The sequence below is a fragment of the Heloderma suspectum genome, chromosome 1 (assembly GCF_057233095.1).
Source record: "Heloderma suspectum isolate Gila_16-S chromosome 1, 16-S_ref, whole genome shotgun sequence".
Taxonomy (NCBI): Eukaryota; Metazoa; Chordata; class Lepidosauria; order Squamata; family Helodermatidae; genus Heloderma; species Heloderma suspectum.
In genome coordinates this window covers 366561794-366578171 of record NC_139458.1, presented here as the reverse complement: position 1 = coordinate 366578171, position 16378 = coordinate 366561794, and the positions used below count along the sequence as shown (strand labels likewise).

Here is a 16378-nt window from a genome sequence, read left to right as displayed (position 1 = left end):
AACCTCCCCTAAACTGACATGTTTGAGAAGGGGGGAAATGGCGGTCAACAGAATTTTCATTATTTATTCATTTTATTTATTTAATATATTTATACCCCACCTCTCAATCATAATTTCTGAGGCATTACAGAAATTTAATTACAATATAATTAAATTAAGAACAACAAAGTCCAACATCATAAAATACGAGTATCAATAGAAAAAGCTAATTAAAGCCCATTTTAAAGCTTTTAAAACAGTTTTAAAACCAGTGGTAGCTAAAGGCTGTGCAAATAGCAGTGCCTCCAGCTGGCATCTGAAAGCCATCAGAGCTTGCATGGCTGATGGACAGAGAGGGGGTCCCATAAATGAAATGCTGCAGTGGAAGAGGCCCTGTCTCATGTTGCTGTCAACCACACTTTAAGAAGCAAGGGCTCTCCGAGGAAGGCCTTTTATCTTAATAGCCTGGTAGGTTTGTATGGGAGTATGTGGTCCTTCAGATACTCATGTCACTAGCCACATAGGGCTTTAGAAGTCAAAGCCAGCACCTTGAATTGTACCCAGAAAATCAGTAGCTAGTGAAGCTGTTTAAGTAATGGTAAGATATGTTCCCAGCTGCTGGATTCAATTAACAGCCATGCTGCTATTGTCCCCTTTTCCCATCGCTCTAGCAAGCACTAGTTATGTTGTGCAAGCATTGGTTTATGCTAGTGCAACACCATTAGCACTAGTGCTGGGGCTCAGTTGGATCCTACCCTGTGTTTTCACCAAGCTGCCTAATTTTTGACATTGGCCACATGTCAAAAATAAAATCCTGGCTTAATAAACCAAGGTATGTATGAGCTTTGTATGCCCACACACATCCCCTTTTTTTCCTGGTTTGTTTGGAAGCCCTTAATCATAGTCTGTAAGCTATGATTAACTGGCTTCCTGGCTTGTTTGCTCATTCAGGGAAAGGGAGGAACAAAGCAAGAGCGAAGGGGTTGCGTGTAGGTATACAAAGCTAATGCATTATTAATCCAGTATTAATAAACGTAACTCCATTTACAGCTTTTGATCAAGCTTTAGAATTCCATAAAAACAGAACTGTTCCCAGTAACTGGAAGACTGAGCTGAAAGAGGAAAGCTCCAGTAGTGAAGCAGAAGAGGAGGAGGAAGATGAAAAAGAAAAAGATAACAGCAGTGAAGAAGAGGCAAGTATAGCATTAACATTTAGTGGTTTCATGTTAGGGCGCCTCCTGTTAGGAATATATTGATACATAAATTGTAGTGGTGGAACAGAAAATATCAACATTTATATTGCATTATCTTTAGCATACATCTTCCTAGCATATAATCCATATTTCTGACCCTGATTAGTGAATTAAGTTAGCTTTATATATACACAGCAAAGATAACTAGTGTGAGATCAAGGTGAACTTCTGCAGAACAAAAAATACCATGGGTATTTCTGTCAGCGAAGGAGCAACCTGATGTACCCATTCTCCCAAATTCTATTTAAGTTCTAGACGTTGGTAGAATTGTTGTAGTAATTAGCATATATATATATATATATATATATATATTTATTTATTTATATAAATAATACAAAAATATTTTTAGGTTGCCTTGAACAGCAGAACTCTCTCAATGTGATGTATTAGATAAACAGTACAAAACTATGCAAACAATGAGCGTGGTTGGCCAGAATAAAGGACGAAAATGTAGTGTCCTTTATTTCTCACTTGGCTTTTTTAAACTAAACATGCCATTGATGTCATAACCTTTGCCAAAACCTTTGGATTTTCGGCAGCTACAGAAACCTTTCTTGTTCTGACAATTTTCCTAGAAAGACGATTTTGTCTTTTCCTTACTATCATGTTATAGACTATGTTCACACAACACGACAACCCAAGCTCAAGGTTGAGTATGGGTTGAGTGTGGGTTGTTATCGAACCATGGGTTGTTGTATTCTGTGACTCCAGCTGCACTAGCTACAGAAAAGCCACAGTTCACAACCCAATAACAAACCATGGGGCTCTTCATGGGTTGTTCATAGTTAACAAACCATGGTTTTTTAGCACAGTTGGGTTGACATAACAAAACAACGTTACAAGAACAAGCCACACTCAACCCATACTTAACCTTGAGGCTGGGTTCGGACAGTCAACGAGGGAAACAACGCAGTGTCAGTTGCATGACTGGGATTACCCTAGTTACCTGTGCTACGTTGCGGGTTGCCATGTTGTCTGAAGTCAGTGTGCAGCATGGCCCACCCTACAACCCCAACTGTAAGCCATAGGTAGTAGGGTGAGTGAAAAGTTACTATGCCCGTGCTGTGTGCTGGGTTCAGATGACACGGCAACCTGCAGTGCAGCGTGGGTAATTAGGGTAATGCCCATTGTACAACTGGCATGTGCTGGGGCGGGGGAAACAACCAATGCTGCATTGTTTTCCACACTGATTATCCAAACCTGGCCCGAGTGTGGGTTGTCATGTTCTGTGAACCCATCCATTGTTTCTTCCAAGTTTTATACAGTATTTAATTATGGTTTTATACTGTATTATTTGCATATCACTTAGGGATTTCTTTTTTATGTAAGGAATTCATAAATTTCGGCAAATAACCTTTGGGTTTGGGCCTTGAACTAGCAGCAGATGCGTAACTGGGGGTGGGGGAATAAATCACATGCTGTTCTGAAATGATCCATTGTGTGTGTCCCCCTGATCTGCAAACTGCACACTTAGGTCAGAAGTGACTGGCTAAAAATCCTCACCTTAATATTAGCATAGTGCTTTCCTAAATCCTTCCTCTAGAGTGCATCACTGCTTCTTTTCTAAGTTTTTACTGGAGTTGGTTTTCTGGTCTGCAAAAGTTAAAGAAGTCAGCTGCATAAAAAAGTGTAGCAAAAAAAAGTGAGCTTGAAAACAGTGCACAAATATCTGAGAAATTTCATTAAAAATGTCAGTTGCCTGACATGTTTTGGTAGAAACTGGGGTTGGTTTGCTGGTCAACAAAACCTGCCATTTCCACAGTGGGATATTTTGGCTTTGGAGAGAGAATTTAATTTCCAGTTGACTGCTTTAATCAAATCACAGATAACAAACCAATTGAGCTTTGATAGTGGCACTTTAAGGCTGCAATCCTATACACCAGAACCTTTTTTCGTCCTCCCAGCGGGGGCCCCCCCCCACATCACATGCCTTACCCATTTTATCTTTCTCAATGCAGAGAGAGGCATGGAGAAAAGGACTTGGTCTGTGCTGAGAGGGGCTGCTCCTCCAAGTGCTGGCCAAATCATGGCCCAGTGCTTGTAGATAACAGTGGGGCTTCTTTCCCTGGCAGGGAGCAGGGCCTGGGAAAGGGTGTGGGTCCTCAGGTGGAACCTCTGTGGGCTGGATTGTAACCCTCTGTGGACTACATTTGGCCCTTGGGCTGGAGGCACTGCACCCCTGCTATTTTCACTTTCTTGGGAGTAAATCCATTGAACTCAAGGGGCTTTATTTCTGAGCAAAGATGCATTGGATTGTGTTGTATGTATGTATTAAATTTTCTATACCTGCCCACAGTGAAGCTCTGTGAACATGTTGCAATTAAGGGCGCAATCCTAAGTAGACAGGCGGCTGCCTCCAACCTCGGAGGTGACCGCCTATTCAAAGCAGGGCAGGAGAGGCATGGGGGGATCGTTCCCTCCGCACCTCTCCTGCCTTGCTCTTTTTCACTAGACAGCCATTTTTGGCTGTCTATTGGCAGGGGGCTGACCGAGAGAAGAAGCTGCTGTACTACACATTGGATGTGTCCTACGTGCAGCTCTGCTCTCCCTGCCCAGAACGCCCCCAGCCCTGCCCCTTTTCAGTCGCTCTGCGCTTCTCTTCCAAGTACGGAGACAGGGCTTCTCTGCGCTGCCTCCGGGGCAGCACGGATGAGGGGGGAGGTTGGATTTCCGGGAACTGATTTCAGAGAGCAGGCACCGAGGTTGGTTCCCGGAATACAGCATATCCTATGGCCCTCTGGACAGTGTCTAGCGGCCATAGGATTGCTCCCTAAATAAACTTAAAAATAAGAGTCATTCGTTTAAAGTTATACAGATATTATATTTGATTTTACAGCTAAAATATTGAAGCATTCTGTGATGGTGACTGAACTTCCTTCTAAAATATGCATTTTATTCCCTGAACTAGTTTTTTTTAGGGAAAAGTTTCATGGCTGAGTATGTTAACATTTTCTTTGTTATTGCATTATTTAAATTAGGAAGAAGTAGAGCCCTTTCCTGAGGAAAGAGAGAACTTCCTAGAACAGCTCTATAAATTCATGGAAGACAGGGGTGAGCATTTTGTTAGGATCATTTTATAGTTTGTTTTAATGTACGAGAACGTAGTACAGCTAGGGATATCGGAGGAATCCATCCGCGGGGTAGAGCTTGCCGAGCTTTCATCAGTTTGGCCCCCTGCACTTCGCCTCACCTTCCTGTGAGCTGCCCAACTCAAGCTGGATCGGGTCAGGCCAGTTCCTGTTTTGGGGAGGCATTTTTTAAGTATATTGCATAAATTGCACCCCTAAATTGCATAATTTCCACAATCTATGGCCAGAATTTGTGCAAATTATGCAGTTTATGGCCACAGTTTGCGCAAACTATGCAATTTACGTTTAAAAACACAGAAAAAGTTCCCAGCTTTCGGGAAGAAACCTACGCCTTGGCTCGCAAATGAATACCGAGTCAGCGCCTCTGCGGAAATCCGGTGAGCCCCAATGGGCCGGATTTCCTGGTGATGGACATCCCTAAGTACAGCCCTGTCTTTTTTCATTTTTGCCAGTTGAAAGTTGTTCCTTTTAAGAAGAGTGTTCATAGCTGTTACCTTAGCATTAAAAAATAATTTGGTTGTATATGGTATAGCCAGTGAATTATCTGTGCATTACACCCATTATTTATTCACTGATGTCTACCATTTGTATTCCTTATCTTCAACACAAATAGTGTTCCCAACTTATCATCAATGTAAGAATATAAGAATGTAATAATGAATAACAGTATAATAATTTAAAAACAGAGTGCTTAAAAGATCAACAGAGCACAATAAACGTTTGTGTGTGCTTGTATAATGCATAATATAATAGGCCTGTACCACATGTAGTCCACCAAAACCAGACAGACCACCAGAAAAGTGTTGTAGCCTGTGAGGTGCTTGACTTCACTGCAATTTTTGCAATCCAAAGCAGACAGCTAAAATAGGGGGTTTATTAAGCCCCTGGTGGCTCTCCTACATGGCTGGTGGGTTGTGCGAGTCCCTTGGTGAGTTACATGTTGTACAGGCGTGAAGATAAAAATTATTGTAGGATGAATATCGGCGATTCAATATGTTATGGTCTTGAATTGTATTATAATGTCATTTGCTCAACTGCTTGTTGCTAGTCATAGGGTTATTTGGAAAGAAATTTGGATTGAATTAATTCATCGGTTTTTGAAACATTTTATATCAGATAAGTCTTCATGTGCCTTTGCACTATTTTGCTACTTTAGGAGTCCACACATATTTGAAAATGGCTTTTCTCATTATTTAGAGGAAATTATCTTTTTAAATAAAACTGTCTCATTTGCACTCCATTACATGTTTGTTAACTAGGAAGATAAGTCTATGGTTGCAGTCCTATGCATGCTTACTGGGCATAAATCCCATTGAAAATGGTTGGAATTACTTCTGAGTGAATACATGTAGCATACATGTGGTATAGTCTGTTTGTGGGATTGAAACTCTTGAGTTGATTTATGTGCATTAACCTCAATATGAGGAGTTTTCCTTGCCAAACTAAAAAGCCACACTTCAAAACACTTTCTTTCACAGGGACTCCTATTAATAAACGACCTGTACTTGGATACAGAAACTTGAATCTCTTCAAATTATTCAGACTTGTACATAAGCTTGGAGGATTTGATAATGTAAGTACTATAAATCAGGGTAGGAAGAATTTCACAATCTGAAGAAAAGTTTTAGTGCAGTTTCAAAACAACTGTGGAAAGAGATACGTAGAAGATGACATGGACCCAGCTGTTAGGTCTCCTTGACATACTAGTGTTTTTCCAATGCTGAGATTCTTCTTCATGTAAAAGAGAATGCACCTGACGTCATATTTGATTAGCAGATTGTCCTTTTATGGAGATAAAAGTATCTATCACAAAAAAGATGCTCAATCTGCCAATGAATATTACAAGGTGCATTTTTTTAACATGGAAAAGAATCTCATCATTAAAAAAACTAATGGATAAAGGAGTCCTAAGAGTTGTGCCTAAGCTAACACATGTATCCTCTTACCTATCCACACAATGAAGTTTTGATTTGTAATGTATGGAGATATTAGCTGGGTTGTATATATTCTGTGATTCCCTGTAAGAACAGCAAAATCTTAGGATTTGGTAATACATATAGAGCTTCCTGAGAATATAAACTTTCATTTTTTTGTTTGCAAAGAAAATTCATTGCCCTTATGATAGCAAAGATTTAGAAAATGTGTGGGCAGTCCCTTATTGCATGTAATGTAATATATCTGTCATACATGGAAATAAATTCCCAGTTATTTCATTAAAATTATTAAGCAAATAGCTGATAGAATGCATATCTGATACATACTTTGTTAGATTTATTTATTTACATTAATTTAATTTAATTAATTTCTGTAACACTTACCATATCGAAAGACATCTCTAAGCAGTTACTTGGTATTTAAAATTGAAGCTACAGTGCTGTCCTACTCCTACTTCAATAATGTATTCTAGTTACTGGGAAAATAGTTACAACTTTCAAAAAAAGTAACATCTAGGTTTACTTTTTCTGAATGCTTGCTATAGCTAAATGTCAAATGGGTAAGCAACATGGACCGCATATAGCCCCCAAAGGACTTTCATGTGGCGCATTTGCTCTTCCTGAAGTTCTAGAAATATTTACCAGGGTGAGTAGATAATGTAAGTCATTTGCCCCAGGGTTGTATAGAAATTATGCCCATACATTTGCAGGTTTATTGAAAAGGCAGAAAGCACTTACATTTTTGAACCATATTCGGGGCTGAATCCAGATGTTTAATATTCAAGGCTTATAGCAGAAGGATTCTAGGTGATTTTCCATAGATGTATAACTCAGTTGACAAGATGGAACTTGCTCACATGTCTATGGAAATAACAATCTCCAAACTGACAACAACCTTTGGGGGAAGTTATTATAAGTGTGGTTAAAAATGGTCCAGATTAAGTGGAAATGACTTACCACACAGAACAGCATATGCACATTGGTATTGCAGTGGCAACCATGCTGCCAGCGTAACATATGAAACAAGCTTCACAGGATGGTGCTAATTGTCAAAAAGAGTGAACTGATCACTGGTACTTAAAACTGAAGCTAAAGTGCTGACCTACTTCTTTACAATAATGTATTCAGTATTAATGAAATCACATCTAATTTTCATTAGGCTAATCTGAAATGAGGACTTGGGTATTATTACAGTCATCTTATACCCTTTAACAATGGAAATCCAATTTAGTTATTTACAAAATATTTGCTTGAAACAAATCTAAGTGAAAGTTGCCACTGAGCCCTCTAGACTACCTTGTGTGCAGTTCAAAAAGGGGTCCAATAACCACTGCAGTACCCCTAGACCCAACTAATACACATTTGTTGACAATGGTAAAATTATTGTTCCATTTGGCAAGAAGGGAGTCTTTATAGACCTGGTTTGCATGTCATGACAGTTCCTGGGTTGTTAAACCCAGGAAATATTGGGGACAAGCAACAGCAAGCACACTGCCTCTCATGTGCTTGTCACTTCCACTTTCAATCAACAACCCAGAAACACGTGTTTCTGGCTTGTTAACATGATGTCCAAACCTGGAACTCTGGGTTGTTTAGGGGTTAAACAACTCAGAGTTAACCCAACAATCACCCATGGTTTGTTGACTAAAAACAGAAGCGATGAGTATGTGGGGCCCCCAACAATTCCTACGTTCAACATCCCAAGATTTGTAGTTACGTGTGAACTGGGCCAGTGTGTGCCACTTCATTAGACAAGTGATGTACAATCTGGACTGTTCCCAAGATGCAAATATTGCTGATCTTTCAAAGACTTAATAGTAGACAAATGAGTAAGTCTCCAGATCTACGAGTCTAATTGTACTCCCGCAATTGAAATGTAACTTACAGAGATTGTGGAACTAGCTCAGAAGAACAAAAAAAGGCCTAATAATACAACCTTAGGAGGGTATATGCAGGGATGTACAAATTTTGGTTGGTCTTGCTGGCCAAGCCAAAAATTGTAGTCACCGGCCCCACCTACCTAGGCAAGCCCCCCTCCCCCTTTCTGAGGGAAGGCTGGGTTGGGAGAAAGGATAGTTCGGTGCAGCTTCTTGAAGACGTATGGAGCACCTTTAAGCAACTGCATGCAACACCTCCACTAGCCCTTCCTAAGGGAGAGAGTGGATGGTTGAGTGCCACTGCTTTAAGCTGCCTTAGGCAGGAACATCCAACTCAAACACTCTGCTTACTCTTACAAAAGAAGGAGAGGATGGGGAGAGTAACTGGTTGAGTGCAGCTACTTGTAGTACCCTGAGTGCCTTCAGACTGCAGTGTCCAACTCCTCTACCTTTCTGTTCTAGAGCAGGAAAGACCAGTAGGGAGAGGGTTGGCAGTTTAGTCCTGCATGGCTAAGGGTTTCCAGAAGCCTTGCCTGCATAGCTGCCAAACAGTTCTCAGCCTTCTTCCCAACTGTGGAGCTGGGGAGGTGGCAGGGATCCCTGTGCAACTACCAAGAGGAGCTCCACCCACTTCTGCAAATTAAAAGTTGGGCAGAAGGTTGGTTGGTTGTTACGTTCGCCAGAGGCAGTGCCACCATACTTACCATAACACAGTCTTTCTCAATCTGGTGTCCTCCAGATGTTTTGGATGTCAACTTCCATCAACCCCAGCCAGAATGGTCAATGGTCAGGAATGCTTGGAGTTGTCCAAATCATCCGGAGGGCGCCAGGTTGGGGAAGGCGGCTGTAGCAGGTGGAATGATTGAAACCTGGGTATATGATATTCATTCCTGAAATGTTTTGGAGATTATCTTGAAAGGTATTCAGAAATTGTGCCTCTGAAAGGTATTCAGCTTCTTCAGCTTCCTCCCCCTGCTACTAAAATTGAAACCAAAAAGTTGGAATTGTGTCTCTTGAATGGAATAATTAATTGGGAGGAAGGAGCAAGGATTCTATACGCAGAATCAAGTGTACTTCAGTTTGACTCTAACCACTGTAAATAACTATTTTTTGCTTCTTTATAAACCTCATCAAATTATCTTTTAAAGACTGAGACAGTCTGGACTGTGACCCATTGAAGCACTATTCCCCCATAAATTTAGATATGTGTAGTCTCCACGTGCTGTGGTGTAGTCGTGGACTGGCAACAGCCCAATAGTTACTGTCAGACCAGTAACACCCATTCTGTGAGTGAAAAGGAGAACAGGCAAAATAGTGTGGCCACATTTCTTTGCCCTTCCTTCCTGTGGCCTTTTCCATTGCCACCAGGTGGAAATCTTTATTTCTCTGACTTCTTCCACCAAACCAGCCTCAAAACTCTCAGGTATCTACTTTAGGTAGTGTGGAGGTTGGCTATTAGACCTGGGGTAGGCAAACCCTTCCTCTTCCTTTTCGTCTTAGGCTTTTATTTCTTAAAATTAGTTTTTCCTTTCCCCAGTCTCAACCCATCAGGAGGGTAGTTTCTTCTTCATTTCTTTAAGCCAATCTTCTGTTTCATGAGTTAATACTTCTCTCTCCCCCCCCCCCCCCGCAATCTTATGTTGGACTTCGTAATTTCTTGGATTCCTGAGCAAACTTCCTGACCCAGACATTCTAGCTAAACTTTTGACCTCTAAACTATTAACCATTTTTCTGAAACCGACTAGCACAGGAGCACACACACACACACACTTTAACCCCATAAAATTCTAAAACCAAACTAAATTTAAAAAATGGAGGGCTGTTTCTTCAAAGGTGCAATGGAACTGTGTGTGGCTCAGGCCAAGCTTGCCTTTCTTTACACGTTATGGCCCTGGGCCCAGCTCACCTAGGCTGATTGGACATAATGTGTGGCATCTGCCACAGGAACACTCCAGTGTACAGAAGCGCAGTAATGCATAATCCTCATCTTCTGATGTTGCCAGCTATAGATTGCACTTTATTGGTTTCAGATTCATCCAATTGTTCACATGATACTGTAAATGTTACACCTAGTGTATATAGCTGAGCTGGGCCTTAGGGCAGAGCAGATGGAAGTGGATCTGCACACACTGAAAGGATGTAGGAATAGGGCTTGAATCTTGAAATGCAATTGTAAATTAGTATAAAACAATATACTATTGTATGAATGAGGAATTTTCTCGTGCATCTGAATATTTTTTTTGTGCAATTTTAGGCCCTTTTATTTTCAGAATAAATTTTTATTTAATCAGCACAGAATCATTAATTTCAACATAAACATGAAGTTTTTTAATTAAGATAAAATTATTTCTGTTTTATAGATTGAAAGCGGTGCAGTCTGGAAGCAAGTGTACCAGGATCTTGGGATCCCTGTCTTGAACTCTGCTGCTGGATATAATGTTAAATGTGCTTACAAAAAGTAAGTAATTCTGTATATATGACATTCAGTGTTTCATTTTTGGTACTCAAAAGAGTTCTTCATCTCAGCCAAAATGAGCATTGCATATGTATTCTAGCTGTCATCATTTAAAATAAAAACGTTTATACCATGAAGTGCTTTTTCACTCAGTTAAAAATCTATACACATTTCTAGGCCTTTACTACTCTTAAAACTGTCTTCCTAAGCCTATTTGCCTGGAAGTAAGCCTTAATGAAATCAATAGGTTTAAAGAGGTATGTAATGTAATTTAATGTAGCTAAAAAAAATTATTGTGATTCTTTTTAAAGATAATACCCTAAGAGAGCAATCCCATGCTCCCTAGACACATCCCAGAGACCGTAGGATTCTTCAGGAAAATCCCTCTGAGGTCTTAGTCAGCTTGGAAGGTTTTTCCTGATGTTGGAGCCCCCCTGTTGGATCCTCCCAGCTGCTGTGGAGATTTCCACATTGACATCCTCTAAGACGGGTGCATTCTTTCAGCCTGAGGGCTGAATTCCATTTCAGAGAAACATTTGGGGGGTGCTTTTCAGTGGTGGGCAGGGCCAAAGACGAAAGGGATTGGTCCAAATATACCAGTATTTTTTAGTTTATAACTCTTACTGCCAGTAACTAGGTCTTAGGAGAGGCACTTCAGTCTTTTAGGATAGGTGGAAACCAGCACAAAAGCCAGGAAACCATTAAATGATGGGTGGTTGGGGGAAATGGGGTGGAGCCAGGGAACGGGGATATGGCCATCTGGGGAACTCGAAGGGCCCCTGAGCCTGAGTTTTTGCACCCCTTCTATTCAAGGTCAGAACTCTAACCTCATTGAAGGGAGGAAGGGAGAATGTTGGGGGTATGCTGGTGGGTGGGGAGGGAGTGGAAATGGATTCAAAGGATCTACAGCCCCCAGTCAGGTCCCCAACACACAGGGGATATTAGACCAGCTCTGAGGCTGGTCTAACTGAATTTGGGGAAGGCAGGGGGAGTCTCGTGGAGGGGAAAAACAGACAACATAAGCTTCCATGATTCCTTCCGCCTTTCTGGCAAGAGCCCGGCAGGGCTTTGGATAGAACTGAGCCTTTGAGATCAGAGAGCTCCATCCTCCACATTCTTCCCCTTTAGGATTCGCTCTAACTAAGTTGACTTTTCCCCATTTTGTCTGTATCATGCCATGTGTAGTAAGTAATTACGCATATCAACTCTGCTGTTCCTGCAGAGGCTCAGAGAATGCCACTTGCAACTGTAAGCTCTCTTTTTAATATATCTATAAGTTTATTACATTTTACTCTTGAGCTTTCATGTTGTATGGCTGACCAGATTCATTACTCCTTCAGATACTTCCTTTATAGAGCAACTTAACCTTTTTAGCAGTTTAAAAATATATATAAATTATTGCTGTGGTACCAGGTTTTTAACAAATCAATCTTGAACCATTGCTATTTAGCAAATTTGTTTATATTCTAAAAAGAGTAGTTGCCTCATAAAGAAAACCAGTGCTAACTGAACTTTGCATGTTGCTGTCATTTTTTAGATACCTCTATGGCTTTGAAGAGTACTGCACTTCAGCTAGTGTTGAATTTAAAATGGCATTACCGGAGAAAATAGCAAGCAAGCCCTGTAAAGACCATGAAAAAGATGTGAAAAAGTATGAAGAAGCTGAATTAAATATAAAAGAAATAAAAGTGGAAACTGAAGAAAAAGATGATGAAACAACAGTTATGAAGCAGCAAGTCATACCAATAGAGAATGAGAATGAAAGGAAAGAAAATGATAAATCCTCCTCTTTGGTAAGAGCTGACTTTCTGTTTTGTTGGTTTATAAAATGTAATCTTACATACTATTAAATCAAGTTAAAATCTCCTTTGTGACTGTAAAACCTCCTATAGTAATATGTTTTATTCTAGCATTAAGGTACTATTGGTTAATCTTATTACATTTCTCAAGGTATTAATGGCAGAGTTAACATGACCACAACCTGTTTTGGTCCTGATTCACCTGGATGGATCTTTGGAGGATTTACTAGGCAAAATGTTTGTAGGGGTCTTGCAGAGTTCCAAACAAAGTCCCGTAAAAGTTCTGTTAGGCTGAAATAAAATGCTGGGATCACCTTGGAGCAAATGCAGACTTTCCTCCCACAGCAAATAGCAGACACAGCCCTCAACCTCAATTTCATCAGGACTACAGCAGACCCAGTGCATTAAATTCCCCCTCCTGCATGCTGTGATCCCAAATCAGCTTGAGCCCCCCCCCCCCCCCCGGCTATTCATTTTAAAAAGAAATGGCCACTAAGGACCAAATCGCATGAAAAAAATCGTGTAGTTTGACCCTATAACATAAGAGAGCTTTCTGTGTTGCTTATTTCACCTCTAGTTCTTCTTAAATGCCCTTTACTTTTATTTGTGGTTCTACATTACCTGGGCAACTTATGTAGATAGTATACCTAAGCAAATTTTTATGTAGTTCACTTTGAGGATTTTAGATTTGGTCCAATATCATAGTTCTATGATAGATGGTAAAGATTTATGTTTTCATCTTGTATACTAGCTATTTTGTATTCAAATTGAAAACATTAGAGAAGCTAAATGTACACCTTTTAAAATTTGAAATTATTTGGGAGCATGGATTAGATTTCATAAGAACCTTGCAGTTACTGTTTCTGTTTAAAACTTATAAGATAATGACCAGGTTCGAACAACACACCATGGCTGGTCGTGGGTTATTTAAGCCACGATGAGTTGCGCTGCACCAAATTGAATATACAACCCCCACTTGGGGGTTGTCATGTTGTGTGAACCTGGCGTGCGTGGGTTACACAAAGGTTAAACATCCCTTGGATATCCATAAAACAGACCATGGGTTATGCCATAACCCACACATGACATGACAACCCCCAAGCATGGTTGCATATCCAAAATGTTGGTCGCACACGCCCTGCAGCCTCACCATGAGTTAAATAAATAACCCATGGTGGGCTGTGTCATGCGAACAGCCCCATTCATATCACAGCATGATTACTTGATAACAACAGCAAATAATGTATAGCTTTAATGATGATGACATTATAACTGAAGTAAAATTGTGGTACGTACTAGCTGATTTCTTTCTAGTTCAAGAAAAGTCTATCCTTGTACTGGTACATTAAACTCACTGAAACAGCAGTACAGAAATTAATTACTCAAGAAAAAGCACCATATTGTATCCTTGCAAATAGATCCCTTGGTGGGTAAGGCTCCAGGCTGCTCTGGGTTGCTACATGCTGGAGACCTTCCACACAAGCAGATTCAGTAGTGAGAAGGGCTCCAAACTGCAACTTTGCACACAGATCTAAAGACCCAGGAGAAACATGGGAAAATTCAAGAAAAACCATTTGTCATTTGCAAAGGCCCTAAATGGGGGGGAAATGACATTTGGGGGGAAATTGGAATAGGGAATCTCTTAGACTGCGTGAGACATTTTTCAAAGCAGTGTTTTAAAAGCATTATTATTACAGCCAATTCACCGCTGCAAATCTCTTGGATCCAGAATAGTACTATTTGTGATGGAATTGCAGATGCATTTAACTGGATGCTAAACAAACAGCACTCCTAGCACTTGATTCTGTAATTAATTTATAGGCATGCTTACTTTCTGAAATTTTCCACCAAAAATGGTTTTGCATGGTAATACAGAGATACTTCAAAGCCCAGATAATAAAAACTTCCTTTTGATTGCTATTTAGATTCCTAAGGCTGCTGTTCTATACTCATTTATCTGAGTAAGCCCCACTGAACTCAGTGGGACTTATTTCTCAGTAGACATGTATAGCATGTTGTTAGGGTGAAACAGTTTGATTAGAAGTTGCAGCTTCCTATCAAACCTCGGTTACATTATTATTTTTATTTTGAAAAAAATACATAAATATACAGTACATTTTTATCTGCCCCATTATTCATAATGCATTTCTTGTTCTTAGGGTAATACAGTAAATTTAGGTTTGATAAGAAAGGTCCTTGTGAGGAAGGGCAGGATGTAAACTAAATAAATAATAACATAACATAATTTTATAATTTTTCCCAAACTGTCATGGTTTTTTTTCCAGAAAAAGAAAAATATGTTTTCCCCATGGCTTCACAGTTTTTTTTTAACACTTGTGAGCTACAACAATGTTTTTATATCTCTTAGGCAAGCAAAAAAGGTTTTCAAGAATCTTACACTGAACTGGAAAAGGAATTAAGAATAACAAAAACAGATGAAGAAGCCAAAATGGAACATAAAGAGGATGAGAAGAGTGAAGACCTGGAAAATCAGAACACTAGTCTAGAAACTGAAGAGAGGGAGAAATCAAAGTAAGAAGCTTTTATTTTCAGCTTAAATACATGAGGGAAGCAATCCTGAGTTTCAAATCAGAGTTGGCTTTGATCACTGAAAAATTTAACTAAAAAAAGGAAATGTATTCATCGCCTAACGTCTCTAATTAGGATGCTCTCCATTTTATTTAGGAGTCTCTATTGGATGCAATTAGCCTAACTGTCCAGGTCACTTGCACCCTTCTAAAGGCAACAGAGGTCGTGTAAGATAAGTTATCTTCTATCTTCTGATTAACAGAAGATCAATAGGAGTGAAGGGGACACACGATGAAATGAAAGCTGGAGAAAAATGTTTAGGGTGGCCAAGACCAATAGGGTGAGAGAAGCAGATGAAGTGGCTTTGGGGAGCTATTGCAAAAGTATATTAAAAAATAGTAGTGTAAATTCAAAAGTTTGGAGAGAAAAGTAGAGGGTTTGATAAATTGAGGAATGTGTGGAGGTCAGTAGAGAAAAGAGGTGTGCAGGGGAATTAGAAACGTTGAGATCTCAGTCTTGGAGAACTGGAGAATGACCAGGAATGATATCTTGGGCCTACATCTTAGAGTGCTGGCATGGCTATAGTTTTAAACACATAGTTGTGAAGAGCTCCTTGAACTGGGGAAGTTAGGATATGTGTGGAGTAGAAATGAAAGTTAGAAGATAGTTGAAAGAAAAAGGTATTAGGAAAAAAGACCCTATTGCCAGAAAAGGTTTTAGATGTGTTGTCAGAGATGGCACTGACACAGATTTGCCTTAGCTGATATCTGCCAGAATAAAGGAGACAATTCCATAACTAGAAATTAACTGAGTGTAAATTGAGCCTCCATAATTTGATTCTCATGATGGTGGCATCATCAATAGAACTGAAGCATCTGATCAAGTAGTTGGATCAATCCTGTCAGCAGTTCCCTGATTTTGCTAGCAGACTTTGATAACAATGTTGAAGATCCAGATGAAATTATTGTATTGCCATTCTACCTCTGAAATGTGAATATCATATGCAAGTGGCTGGTCTTAATCTAAGGGCCTATCTGAATAATTGACACTCAGCAATGCATTAATGCATGAGTGCCTTTCAGGCAATAAGGTGATTGATTAATAAATTTTGTATTTAAAAATTATGCTACCAATTGTTTTAAATGCAAATTTACATGAAAAATATGTTGGAATTGGCCCATTGTTTTCTCATGTTTTGTTATCAAGCAGTTTATTGCTTTTATATTGAAGCTTGTATGCTTCTTTATTGTGAATTTGTCTTTCAGGCACCTGTTTTTTTGAGGAGGAGGGGGAATACTGGAGCTGAATGTATAGGCTTTTTTTCAGTTCAGATTTTAGAAGTGTAATGTGTTCATCACACTTCTCAGTTTATACCAGTAGTTTGTACCTACCTTAGATTTGTATATTTGACTACAGTGAGAATTGTGTCTGTTATTACCAGTTCAGTATTATATGTTTTCACA

At 39.7% G+C, this 16378-nt stretch overlaps 1 protein-coding gene across 7 annotated transcripts in view; it reads left to right on the top strand.

The window, feature by feature from the left end:
• The window catches only part of ARID4B (AT-rich interaction domain 4B), a 132864-nt gene that overhangs the window by 78004 nt on the left and 38482 nt on the right, over positions 1 to 16378 (top strand). For all 7 annotated transcript variants that reach the window (XM_084828167.1, XM_084828164.1, XM_084828163.1 and 4 more), the window contains 6 exons: positions 1030 to 1172; positions 4211 to 4283; positions 5800 to 5894; positions 10493 to 10590; positions 12125 to 12380; positions 14755 to 14918. In XM_084828167.1, coding sequence (XP_084684293.1) covers positions 1030 to 1172; positions 4211 to 4283; positions 5800 to 5894; positions 10493 to 10590; positions 12125 to 12380; positions 14755 to 14918 — 829 coding nt within the window. The remainder of the gene's footprint in view (positions 1 to 1029; positions 1173 to 4210; positions 4284 to 5799; positions 5895 to 10492; positions 10591 to 12124; positions 12381 to 14754; positions 14919 to 16378) is intronic.